General features: G+C 57.9%; 2 protein-coding genes across 2 annotated transcripts in view; one reads left to right on the top strand and one right to left on the bottom strand.

The window, feature by feature from the left end:
* LOC130578003 (prosaposin-like) overlaps window positions 1-1,480 on the top strand; it is an 8,770-nt gene extending 7,290 nt beyond the window's left edge. The window contains exon 15 of the mRNA XM_057373769.1: window positions 1,445-1,480. Coding sequence (XP_057229752.1) covers window positions 1,445-1,480 — 36 coding nt within the window. The remainder of the gene's footprint in view (window positions 1-1,444) is intronic.
* CDH23 (cadherin related 23) overlaps window positions 1,346-11,324 on the bottom strand; it is a 101,036-nt gene continuing 91,057 nt past the window's right edge. Inside the window, exons 42-63 of the mRNA XM_057373751.1 lie at window positions 10,797-10,913; window positions 10,052-10,276; window positions 9,799-9,968; window positions 9,422-9,559; window positions 9,147-9,266; window positions 8,579-8,756; window positions 7,696-7,907; window positions 6,974-7,168; window positions 6,590-6,700; window positions 6,318-6,447; window positions 5,900-6,157; window positions 5,614-5,775; window positions 5,242-5,498; window positions 4,909-5,006; window positions 4,703-4,823; window positions 4,457-4,536; window positions 4,150-4,190; window positions 3,775-3,835; window positions 3,275-3,404; window positions 3,071-3,193; window positions 2,790-2,903; window positions 1,346-1,948 (exon numbers count right to left, since the gene is read on the bottom strand). Of these exons, the coding sequence (XP_057229734.1) occupies window positions 1,622-1,948; window positions 2,790-2,903; window positions 3,071-3,193; window positions 3,275-3,404; window positions 3,775-3,835; window positions 4,150-4,190; window positions 4,457-4,536; window positions 4,703-4,823; window positions 4,909-5,006; window positions 5,242-5,498; window positions 5,614-5,775; window positions 5,900-6,157; window positions 6,318-6,447; window positions 6,590-6,700; window positions 6,974-7,168; window positions 7,696-7,907; window positions 8,579-8,756; window positions 9,147-9,266; window positions 9,422-9,559; window positions 9,799-9,968; window positions 10,052-10,276; window positions 10,797-10,913 (3,368 nt within the window). The 3' untranslated portion in view covers window positions 1,346-1,621. The remainder of the gene's footprint in view (window positions 1,949-2,789; window positions 2,904-3,070; window positions 3,194-3,274; window positions 3,405-3,774; window positions 3,836-4,149; window positions 4,191-4,456; window positions 4,537-4,702; window positions 4,824-4,908; window positions 5,007-5,241; window positions 5,499-5,613; window positions 5,776-5,899; window positions 6,158-6,317; window positions 6,448-6,589; window positions 6,701-6,973; window positions 7,169-7,695; window positions 7,908-8,578; window positions 8,757-9,146; window positions 9,267-9,421; window positions 9,560-9,798; window positions 9,969-10,051; window positions 10,277-10,796; window positions 10,914-11,324) is intronic.

The raw sequence follows: 11,324 nt of genomic DNA, 5'->3' as shown, positions 1-11,324 counted from the left end.
CCATCTCCTCAGCCGGCTGGGCTGGCTCTGCCGTTTGGTTCGGGACCCCGGCTCCTTTCCCTGGGATGTGCCTGCGTTCACACACGGCATCAGCAGGAGCCACCCGGTGCCAGCAGGGCTGCGGGGAGCCCTGGCGGCCTCTGACACTTCCCCTTCCGCTCCTGGGGCTTGGATTTCCAAATCAGGTTAAGGGACTCGTTGGTATTTCCAGGACTGGGGATTCGGCCTTGACGTCTCTCAGGGTGACTGCAAAATCCCCATGCCCACCTCTGTSCCCACCTCTGCTCCCATCCCCAATCCCACCTCAACCTCTCCAYGCCACCCTGAACCCCTCGTAAGGCTCAGATCCGTCCCCGTGGGCTGGGCCGGGTTCTGCTGCCCAACGCCACTCCTGGCCAGCAGCAGCCTCACCTGAGCATAAAACAAATGAGTTTGGGCACCAGGATTTCCTCTCACACTGCCACCTTTGCTGGGGCCCTGTGCTGACCCTGTGGTGGTGAGGGCACAGGGTGCTGGCTGCAGCGGGGGGACACCCGCGGTGCCCTGAGCGTGCATGGGAGCATCCCATCACAAATAAACTCTTCCCGTGAGCCTGGCTGGTTGTGTCCTTCCTCCTTGTACTGGGGGTGTGGGTAAACCCAGAGGATATTTAATGCTCCCCCAAAATCCAAGGCACAGCAACGCACGGCGGGGCATCTCGTGTAGATGCTGGGTTGAAGGGTGAGGTAAAAAAGAGGTGAAGTAAAAGAGGGTCTTCTCTTCCAAAGGGGATTTGAGAGTGATGGATGTGGTGAGGAAGGATGACAAGACAGGTTACCCAAAGCCATAGACAGTGTATTTCTGAGTCCCGTAACAGATCCGTGCCCGAAACTCTCCACAAGGTCACAACCGGAAACAAACCCCTGAACGAACAAACCCAAATGCAAGAGGGAAGGGGAAAGGAAAGGGCAACAAAAGACACGCACGAGCACTCCACATCCAGAAGCCCCAGTTATTGTCAGTCTCTCTCTTTTCTGACATTGCAACAAGTTTTGGTAAAGCTGGCGAAATGGAAGAATGTCTTTAGGTTGGGTTTCTTTTTTTTTTCTTTTTCATTTTTTGCGTCTTTCCTTACTGGAAAGGTGACGTTAATGCCAAAAGGACTCGGTCTCACCCCATGCTGCCCTGGCCCTCCCCATGCCCGTGTTTGAAGTGTGACAGCTGCTTGTCCCCAGCCTGTGCCCGGGGATGCTGCAAAAGCGCATCATCCACATCCTCAATGCACCTCCTGCCCCTCCATCCACTTTGGACTCATCAGATTCATTTAGCTTCTCTTTTCCTTTTTTTTTTGCCCTTTTTTTTTTTTTTTTTTAATAAGAAAAATAAAAAAAAAATAATGGTTTCATGGATAAATGACAGGCGATTAAAAGCATTCCGGCCCTGAGAGCCCTCTCCCGGGGCCAAGCTCTCCGAGGCTGCCGGAGCGATCTGCACCGGTTAGCCTGGACTCCTTCTGCAGGGGAAGAGGGGGCCCAGCACCGGTCTCGGGGTGCCCCTGGCCCCCACCACGGCCCCCCTGGTCTGTGCTTCATCCCCGCCGGCCCTGGCCTGCCTAGAGGAGCACCGCCAGCAGCACCGCTCGTCATAACTCGGTGATCTCCAGAGGGCTCTCCATGATCACCTCCCGCATCTTGTGCAGGGGAGTGGACTTGGCCGACTCGGTGCGGGCGTTGTGCTCGCTGTAGGCCCCGCAGTCGGCGGTCAGAGTCTCCAGCGAGCGGCCCAGCACCTTCTGGTCATCCTCGGGCAGGCTGTTGAGGTCGGCGGCCAGCAGCGTGCCTGTGCTGCCGTGCACCACGTGGATGCCGTCGGGACCTTTCAGCTCCACCGGCTGCTTGTGTCGGAAGCGCAGGCTGCCCTGGCTGGGAGTGTGCTCCTCCTCCTCGTCCCCCAGCTCCTTCTGGATCAGCTGTGAGAGAGCCACGGGGCGGGGGAATCACCACAGCAGCTCCTGGCTTCCCYGACTCCAAACCTCGCACRAGGCTGGAGCACAGYGGGAGGGGTGGGCTCCCCTCTTCAGGAGGGTCACCAGGAGATGGYCTCCAGCTGGATCACTCCATCCTCRGCTGGATGCCCCGGCTCAGCTGGGTGCTGTGTCCTGCAGCCGCTCCCAGAGTGCCCAAGGAGGAGTTTGGGGTTTGGGGTTATATGAGGGTGATGGGGCAGCAGGCAGGTAGGGGAAGATGAAGGAAGGTTGGATGGRGCTGGAGGGGAATAAGGGCATGGAGGTTGGGAGGGCAGAAGGGTTGAAAGGCATCTTCCATCTCGCTGCTCTCCTCTGCTCTCCTCGCCCCTCGTTTTGTCCCTCCATGAAGGGTAGAAGGCCACAGGAGGAGCTGTGTCTCCCCACACCAGCCCTTCTGCGCCAGCAGCACCCTCCATCCCAGCCTTTCTGCCTCAAAAACCTGCTGGGTTGACAGGCTCAGAGGAGCTGAATGGAGGCAAGTTGAACTCCCACAGCCTTGACAGCTGGTCCTTGAGCTGATGAACAGAGCCCACCCTGCCCCAGGACCAAGGGAGAAGGCGCTGCTGATGCTCAGAGGAATCACAGGGAGTCAGTGAGGATACAGCAGTGGGAACCAGCAGGAAACCAACATCTGGCTTATTTTGAACAAGCAGAGTGTGGGGGGACCACTGGGTGACAGGGACCATGGCCACAGGGAGTGACCACGGCCCGTGGGGGCAGGAGGACACACTGCATCCCAGAGGGCACGGCAAGCATCTCCCCACACCCTGGCACACCCCTCTACCTCCGAGACCGAGGAGCGGTCCCCCTGACTGGCGGTGGCCTTATGCACCATCCGCTGGGCAAAGAGCTTTTTCAGGCGCATGTAATCATCCAGGACCACCTTCAGGAGAGTGCCCTGGGTGCAGGGGGAGAGACTGGGGGTTATCCAAGGGAGGCGGTTTGATCTAAGGGACGCTGGCCTCATCCCCAGCATTTTTTGGAGCGACATTACCCTCCGGCACCTGGAAGGTGTAGCTGCAAGAGAAGAATCCTCAGTGGAGGATTCCTCCCCTCAATGCTCACCTTGATGGGTCCCTCCCGCATGATCTGCCCCAGCTTGGCAATGTTGTCGTACTCCTGGATGGCTGCCCGCAGGTAGCGGTCATCCTCGGGCTTGGCGGCCGAGGGCTCTCTCCCGAAGGTGCCCTGTGGGAGGAGACAGCGGCTGAGGAGGTGCTGTGGGTGACAGGAGAGGGGACATGGGGTCCTGGTGGSGCTGAGCCTCACGTGGGTGCGGGCAGGGCTGTTCCAGAGGTCGGTGATCTCGCTCAGGTTCTCCGGCAGGTCGTCCTCRTGCTCCGCCTGTGCCGCCAGCTCCATGTTCCTGCAGAAGGGGTCCAGCCACACCGGGTTGGCCCTGCCCGGAGGAGGGACAGCCATCAGCRTGGGCACAGAGCGGTGCTGTCCCTAACCCCGTGCAGAGCCCGGCTGCTGAGGCTGCACTGCCTCCTCCTGCCCTGTGAAGGTATGAACTCGCTACTCTGGATCCAGGTATGTGTCAACACCTGCCTGTCATCTCTGCTCACCCCAAACCCGGCCAGGATTGGCAGAGATGGAGTCACAGGAGAAAGAACAAGATTTTTTAGCCMTGGAAGCTCTCAAAGCAAGCATGTGTCCTGGTGTCAGAGCCATGCTCCATGCAGAGGCATCACGTTTCCAGCTCCTGGCTCCAAAACACAGCAYCCCTCTCTAGGGAGCAGCCTCCAGCCCCAGGAGGTGGCACTCACCCATCGAAGGAGTACTTGTTGGTGTTTGGCATGTCCATGATGTCCATGAAGCCTCTGTTCCCTGCAAAAGGCAGGGATGGGGGTCACAGTGGGGCACAGGGGSGCTAAGCAAACCATGCTGTGACACTTCTTTTTCAGGGAGGGATAAAGAGCAACCCAAAAGGCAGTGAGAAACATGCCAGAGTGTGTCTGATAATGCAGGGTCTGATGCTGTGAAAATCCTCTCACCACTACAGGATCATTTCTGATTTACTGGGCAGGATCATTTCTGATTTACACCTCGTGACATCCCCCCTGTGTCCCTGTGACATCCCACTCCATGCTCCCCATGCTCCCCCCTCTCCGTGCAGCTGGGTCACCCCAAACGCTGCTCACCAGTGGAGCCAGCCACGATGGCTTTCAATTTCCTTTTGTGCCTGCAAAAGAACCACAGGGAATCAGGGAGGGGAATACAGATTTGCAATAACCCTTCATACACAGGAACACAGGATTCCCCTGTGTTCCAACAATTTGGAGGGGAGAGGTGCTATTGGCATTAAAATGGTGCATTTTGGAGGCAGAGGTGTTGGAATCTGGTGGCCTCCTTTGCTTGCTGGCATTTCCAGGGATGGGAGAAGCCAYGCTGGTTCCCCTGGCCTGAGRGGACATAGCAGGGCATGGGCAGAGYCTGGGAGCTGCTCACACTGTCCGGTAGTACCAGTTCATGAGGATGAAGAGCATGGCAGCCAGGAAGAGCAGGACGGCCAGCACGATGATGACCATCTAGGAGAGACAGAGGCACAGTGGAAACCTCGGGCACAGATGGGCACGTGCCCCAGTTATACAGGTGGACCATCTCTCCAGTGACTGACCAGTCCCCCTGGAACATCACAGAACATCACCCCATCATTGTTGTGAGCAGCAACTGCAACCCCATCTGGASCCTCACCTGCAGAGCCGAGAGGTCRTCYGGTGCCCGGGCAGTGATGGCGGGCTGCACGTCCAGCACGTTATAGTTCCTGAAGAGATTCCTCAGCTGCTCCTTGTTCTCATCTATCATCTGAATGACCCTGGGAGGAGAAGGGCTGCTTGGGCACCTCGAMGTGAGTGAGGGTCCCCGAGGAGCCRGGCAGTGCCGGGGCCRGGGGAACGTACCGCTCCACGTCCAGGATGCGGTTGGTCTCCCTGTTCACCACRTGGATCAGCAGCTCTGTCTGGGCAAAGTTCACCCGGCCTTTCTTGTCGACATGGAACTGGGGAGAGACAGCAAGGGCTGCAGTGTGGGAGAGGAGCCTCCTCCTGAGCATGGCAAGAGACCCTCACGCATCCATCCAGACCCCTTCAGTACGCCCCAACCTGGCCCTATCCATCACCTCCAGAGCCCTGGGGTGTCCGTGGTTATCCTGGCCCGATTCCCTCAGATGAGACCCCCAAGCAGCCTGTGGAAGGTTCCCTACTCCTCAAAGCATCTCTGAGGCGGATGGTTACCTGTACATCATCCGTGTTGACGATGGCGCCCGTGATGTTGGAGAGCAGGCTGATGAACTCCTCCTCGAACTGTCTGACCCTGTCAGGGATCTCGTTGATGATGATTTTGACCCGCTGGTCATCCCGCAGGATGTAGATCCCCACAATGGCTGTGTCGTTGTGGCCCGCCAGGTCAGAGGCCATAATGTCCACCACGAAGTAGCCGGGGTTGTAGGCCGTGAAGAGGTCAAAGGTTCGCAGGATGCCGTCGAGGGTTCCTGGGAAACAGACGGTCACAAGCCTGGGATTAGTGACCCCAGCCAGGGGACATCTTTGGYCACAGGGATGTCTCTGCCCAGGGCCCCATGCTCCTGCAACAGGCTGGGTACCCACCGATGGTGAAGATGTTGGCCACCTCCTCAGAGTCATTGGAGTGCTGCTTGATGTAGCGGATGCCCAGGATGCTGTACAGCACCAGGCTGTTATTGCCCACATCGGCGTCCACCGCGACCACTCTGATCAGCTCCGACCCCACCTTGGCGTCGGTGGCAACCCCTTTGAGGGAGAGATGGGAAAGGGACCTGGGGCCAGGCTGGATCTCACTGCCCCATCATCCTGCTGGGTTTTCCTTGAAGTACCTCTGGCTCCTGGTACCCTCCCAGCCCCTGGCACCCCTTACCCGCCGTGTACTCTGACTTGGTGAACTGGGGAGCCTGGTCATTGATGTCCTCCAGGAAGATCCGCACCTCCTGAAGGGTCAGGTCCTCATTGAGGTTCCAGGCTCCTTCCGCCTGCTGGCCTCTGGGAGGGGCCCAGTTCCTCTGGCTGGATGCTTTGACAATGATGGAGTGGAAYGGCTCCTTCTCCCGGTCCAGGTCTCGCAAGACCTTCAGCTTCCCCTCTCGGCTCAGATGGAAGTTTTTCTCCTGGTTTCCAGCTGGGCGCAGAAATGGGGTCCCCAGTTAGTCCCCTTGGAGCTTGGCACTTCCCAAACATCCCCTTGTCCGCTGAGGAGGGCAGAGAGGCAGCGAGGAGGTGACAGAGGCCCTGGGTGAGGGGCGTGTGCGGGGACACAGAGCTGCCACCTCCGTACCCACCTGCTATGAAGTAGTAGACGATGGCGTTGGAGCCCTCATCTGCATCCACCGCCCCGGTGACATTCCCCACCACCGTGCCCGGCCGTGAGTGCTCGGGGACAGAGAGTGCCTGGTACTGGGGACTGTCCTTCTGCCAGAGACCCCAGAGAAAGGAATCTTATGAGCACTGAGGTTGCTTTAAATAAAAGCAGACAAATCCCACGGTGATGCCCAGGTGGGCATGTGCTTGCTGGCACCACCATCTCTACACCCCCTTCACCCAGGTGCCTCACCGGTGGCCTGAGGAAGATGGGTTCATTGTCATCGATGTCATCGAGCGCTATCTGGAGGGGCTGCATGGTCTCRTAGGGTGGCTGGCCCTGGTCGCAGGCCACGATGATCAGCTGGGGAGAGAGGCAAAAGGGCTGTCCTCGGTGAAACCACCTGGGCTGGGACACATCACTGAGGCAGGGACAGAGTACAGCTGGGTGGCACAGGGTTTTGGGGGGATTTAAAYTGGGTGTTGGCCACCAGGATGCAGGCCCCCCATGGCACTTGACAACCACMCAGTCCTGCTAAGGTGTGGCATCTGCAGCTCACCCCAATCCCAGCACACCGCTGGCATCCCACCAGTGCCATGCCRGCCCCACAGCCTCCTGGCCCCGTGCCCAGCTCACATTGTACACAGCCTGTGTCTCACGGTCCAGCCGCATGGCTGTCTGGATCAGCCCGCTGACGGGGTCGATGCTGAAATACTCCCAGTCCTTGTTCCCCGCGCCGGTTTTCAGCAGGTTGTAGAGCACCACTCCATTGAGACCCTCGTCCTTGTCCGTGGCATAGACCTCATAGACGTTGGAGCCCACAGGAATCTCCTGCTTGCACACACCAACCCTTCAGCCTTGGCACTGCACAGAAACYCTCTGCTCCCCCTGCCCCACCTTGGTCCAAAATCCCTTGTGTTTGGAGGTCTGCTCCCACTACCCAAAACCCAGCTGGGGGCTGGCACYGTGGAGCCACCGTGGCAGGGTGGCTGGGGACTGGCTGAGACACGCACCGGGGACTGGCTGAGTCAAGCCTGGCTTCCCAGAAAGCAGAAAAATCTCAGATGTCAGCATTTCCAGCCCATGTTTGTAAACACGCTCTGCACGCACCAYGCACCGGCTTTTTACTAATTCTGTGTGCTGCTGGGGTTTCTGTTCCCCAAATCTGCCCCATCATCCCCACTTGCACGTACAGAGAGAGGCTGTTTGTGAACATCCACCCCTGTGACCCAAACCTTCTTGCCACATGCTAAATCAAGACCTTGCTGCATTCCCAGTGGAGATGGAGTTCAGATTTTGCTGCTGGCAGGCAGGAGTGCTCCTGAACATATTCTCCTGCTTCCTCTCAGGGGATTTACCTCCATGATGTGCAGGATGGTGCCGTTGGGTGGGCGGACAAAGACAGGGCGGTTGTCATTGATGTCAATGACCTCGATGTGAAGCATGGTGGTCCCCCAGAGAGGAGGATTTCCCTTGTCYGTGGCCACCACGGTCAGGTTGAACCTCTCGTAGGACTGCAGGCGCCGCCGGGATGTGACGAGCCCGGAGTCTTTATTGATCTTGAAAGCATCTGGGGACAGAAAAATCCCCCACACCTTTGGCTCAGGACACTTTGCACCAGATAAATTATCATAAAAAATGAGTATACCAGCTGAAGTGCACCCCTCACTGGTGRGAAATCCCTGTCAAGGGTGATGAAGTGGAGCCTGAGGCCAGCAGTGTGGGTGGTCTCAGTGTTTTTGTGTCATCCCAGCTCACTGCCACATCCTTGGCTCTGGGCTCTGCTCCCTGGTCACCCCTGTCCGTGTTTCCCTCCTGCCCAGGCTGAGATAGTGGACCTGGAGGAGTCCACATGTCTCAGGAAAGTGAATGTTCAGCAGTCCCCTCTCYATTTATGCTGCCTTTTGCCTGATTTCTATGTGCAGATACACTGGATTTCAGGCACAATCCACGCACACCTCCTTCCCAGCCTTCACCTAAAGCAGGCAATGAGTTTGCTCCAAAACACACTAGGGCACACAGAAAAGGGCAGAAGGCAAGGCTGGGCTGCAGGATGAAGGCAGGCAAAGCCATAACATCCCACACTATGCGGAACTGGGAACTGCAGAGCAATAGTGAAAACTCCATACATGCAGCACTGCTGCCAGGAGCCCAAACCAGCCACAGGAGTTGGGATACAGCCTTGGTGCTTCTCCTCACAGCCTTCCTTCCTGGGGAAGAGCCCCCTGCCCCAGCACCCACCTGCTCCAGGACCCTCGATGCTGTAGGTCACCACGCCGTTGTCCCCTTCGTCCAGGTCGGTGGCGCTCATGGTGATCACGGACGTCCCTGCCGGCTCGTTCTCATAGACACTGGTGCTGTAATGGCTCTTGCTGAACTGGGGCCTGACATCRTTGATGTCCAGGACGGTGATCAGCACCTTGGGCAAAGCACAGCCAGATGGTGATGTGGGAAAGGCTGGGCAGCCCCTGGGGCCATGCCCCTGCCGTGACCTGCAGCTCTGCYGCTGCAGTGAGGTGCCCTTCCTGCCGTTTGTTTGAGTCCATCAGCTGAATTCCTGCCTCCAACAATGGGGGCCACCGTGGCTGCRGCACCCATTCATGCCACAGCCCTTGCAGACAATAGTGTCACTCTCCCCTGCCCCTCCTGCTGACGTACTGTCCCCACGCCACCCACCCAGCATCTCCTGGCTTCTCTTCCTTCTGCCTAATCGTCCCCCAGTTCAGCCACTGGGTAGGAAAGCTGGAGCTTTAACACCTTCTWGCTGGTGACCAGCACACGAGGGGTGATGGGAGGAGGAGAGCCCTACCTGCACAGAGTTCTCCCGACGGTTACTGGACACATCCCCAGGGTTGTCCCTGGCCACRGCTGTCAGCGTGTAGTGATCCTTCTTTTCCCGGTCCAGGGCTGACAGGATGTAGATGTCACCCTGCAGCACACAGAGACCCTCAGGTGGACGTCGTCTGGCACAGCTGGTACTCAAGAAGGGGCAGAAGGTGAGGTGGGGGAGCAAGGCACAAGTTGGGAACATTTCAGCATCCCCTCCCTTTCCCTGCCCTGCTCCAGCCTCGGCTGGCTCCTCACCGTGTTGGGATTTATCCCAAACTTGCCCTCTCCATCGCTCAGGCTGTACTCGATGAGAGCAAACTGCCCAGAATCYGCATCGGTGGCGGTGACCCTCAGGATGACCGTACCCAGTGGCACATCCTCAAAGACAGCTTTCTGMAAAGAAGRGAGTGGCAGGACAGGTTCATCCCAYGCTGTTTGAGGGGRCAGTAACCGAGGGCACAGGGTGGCACGCAGGGCTGGGCACAGCCAAACCCCCGGCAAGGCGCTGGCACAGAGCCCACGGTAGGGTTCACCATCTTCTCCAAACAGCTCAAGCGCAGGCAGAGGGGAGAGAAGGTGTCCCTGGAGAACCCCCAGCTCTGTGCTGGTCCTCACAGAGTTTAACAGCTCACCTGGTAGGATGGCTGACTGAAAACAGGGTTGTTGTCGTTGATGTCCACAATCTGGAGGTACACGGGGATCTCGGCSGATCTGCGGGGAGAGCCGTTGTCGGAGGCGCGCACTGTGAAGTTCAGCCACTGCACTTCCTCATAGTCCACTGTCCTGTTGGCCACGACCTTCCCTAGAGGATGGAAGGCCCTGAAATAAGAAACCAGCCCCAGGTCTCCAATCTGTCCCAAATTCCCACCTCCCCAGGCCACCAACCTGCCGARGGGTCTTCCAGACAGGCGTAACCTTCTGGAGAGAGGTTCARCAGCTCGTAGGTGATCTGCCCRTTGGGACCTTTGTCYGGRTCCACCGCTGAGATGGAGATGAGYGTGGTGCCCTGCGTGGCTCCCTCCAGGATCCTCTCGGTGAAATAGGTGACCCCAAAGGGGCGGAAGCGGGGTGTGTTGTCATTGACGTCCAAGACATTGACTGTCAGCTTGGCTGTGGCCATGGTGGAGACCACAGGGAGAGAGAACAGAAGGAGAACAGGTGAGAAAGAGAAGGGAAGGAAGGCTGGGAGGAAGGGAGGGCTGTAAAGCCACACGTGTGAAACACCAGGAGAGTCAACTGGTACTAGTTCATCAAGAAAAATTGAATATTCCCCAAAGCTACAATGCCCTGAAAATGCTGTGGGTCTCCCCATGCTGCTGTGGGACACCTACTCTTGATCTTTGTGTCTTCTCACATAGCAGGGTGACAAGTATTGGTAATGAAGAAATGGGAAGGTTATGGGCACGCAGCCCTTTCCATCCCCACTGCAGCCTTGGGATGTTTGAGACATTCCCTAAAGGAGTCTTCAGGGGAGAACTGGAACCTGATGGGAGTTGGTCCAGGACTGGTCCTACTGGAAATGTTGTGRTCAAGATGGGAGAGCTGCTGACTGCCCAGAAGCTGCCCTGGTGCCTGGGAAGGGCTGTGCCAGTCCCCATGCCTGCACTGGCTGGGCAGAGCCCACCCTTACCGTTGGGCACGCTGACCGAGCGGTCCAGGACTTCGCTGGCGTTGTCATGGACGGAGATGGTGACCTCGTAGGTGGCCACTAGCTCACGGTTGAGGGGTGTTTTGATCTTCACAGCTCCTGGGAAGCCCAAAAAGGTGGATGTCACAGGCTGTGCCTGTGCCCTGCCCTGAGAACCCTGGGCAGGGCCGTGTGTTCCAGCTGACCACTGCACCCTGCACCACGGGTGTTCTGCCTCTCCAAAGGGGGAAAACACTCCAGAGCTACAGGAAGAGACAGCTGCTCTYCCCCAGCTCTCCATCTCCTGCCTTCCTGTTTGTTCCACATGGCCTCAGCTGGGTAAGCGTTCGGGTTGTGCAAAACAAGACGGGTTTGGGAGCGATTGCTGCTGCTCCCCTGCACAGCCCATCTACCTGACCTCAGCATCTTTGACAACCTTGTCCTGCATTCTTTCCAACAAGGGCATTTTTCCCTCCTGGATCAGCTTTGAGATGCAGAGAGCTCCTGGCTCTCTTTCCCCAAAAGTGGAGC

Source organism: Malurus melanocephalus, unplaced genomic scaffold, assembly GCF_030028575.1.
Source record: "Malurus melanocephalus ecotype Western Australia unplaced genomic scaffold, MMel_1.1 scaffold_207, whole genome shotgun sequence".
In the NCBI taxonomy this organism is placed as follows: domain Eukaryota; kingdom Metazoa; phylum Chordata; class Aves; order Passeriformes; family Maluridae; genus Malurus; species Malurus melanocephalus.
This window is presented reverse-complemented; position numbering and strand designations above follow the sequence as displayed.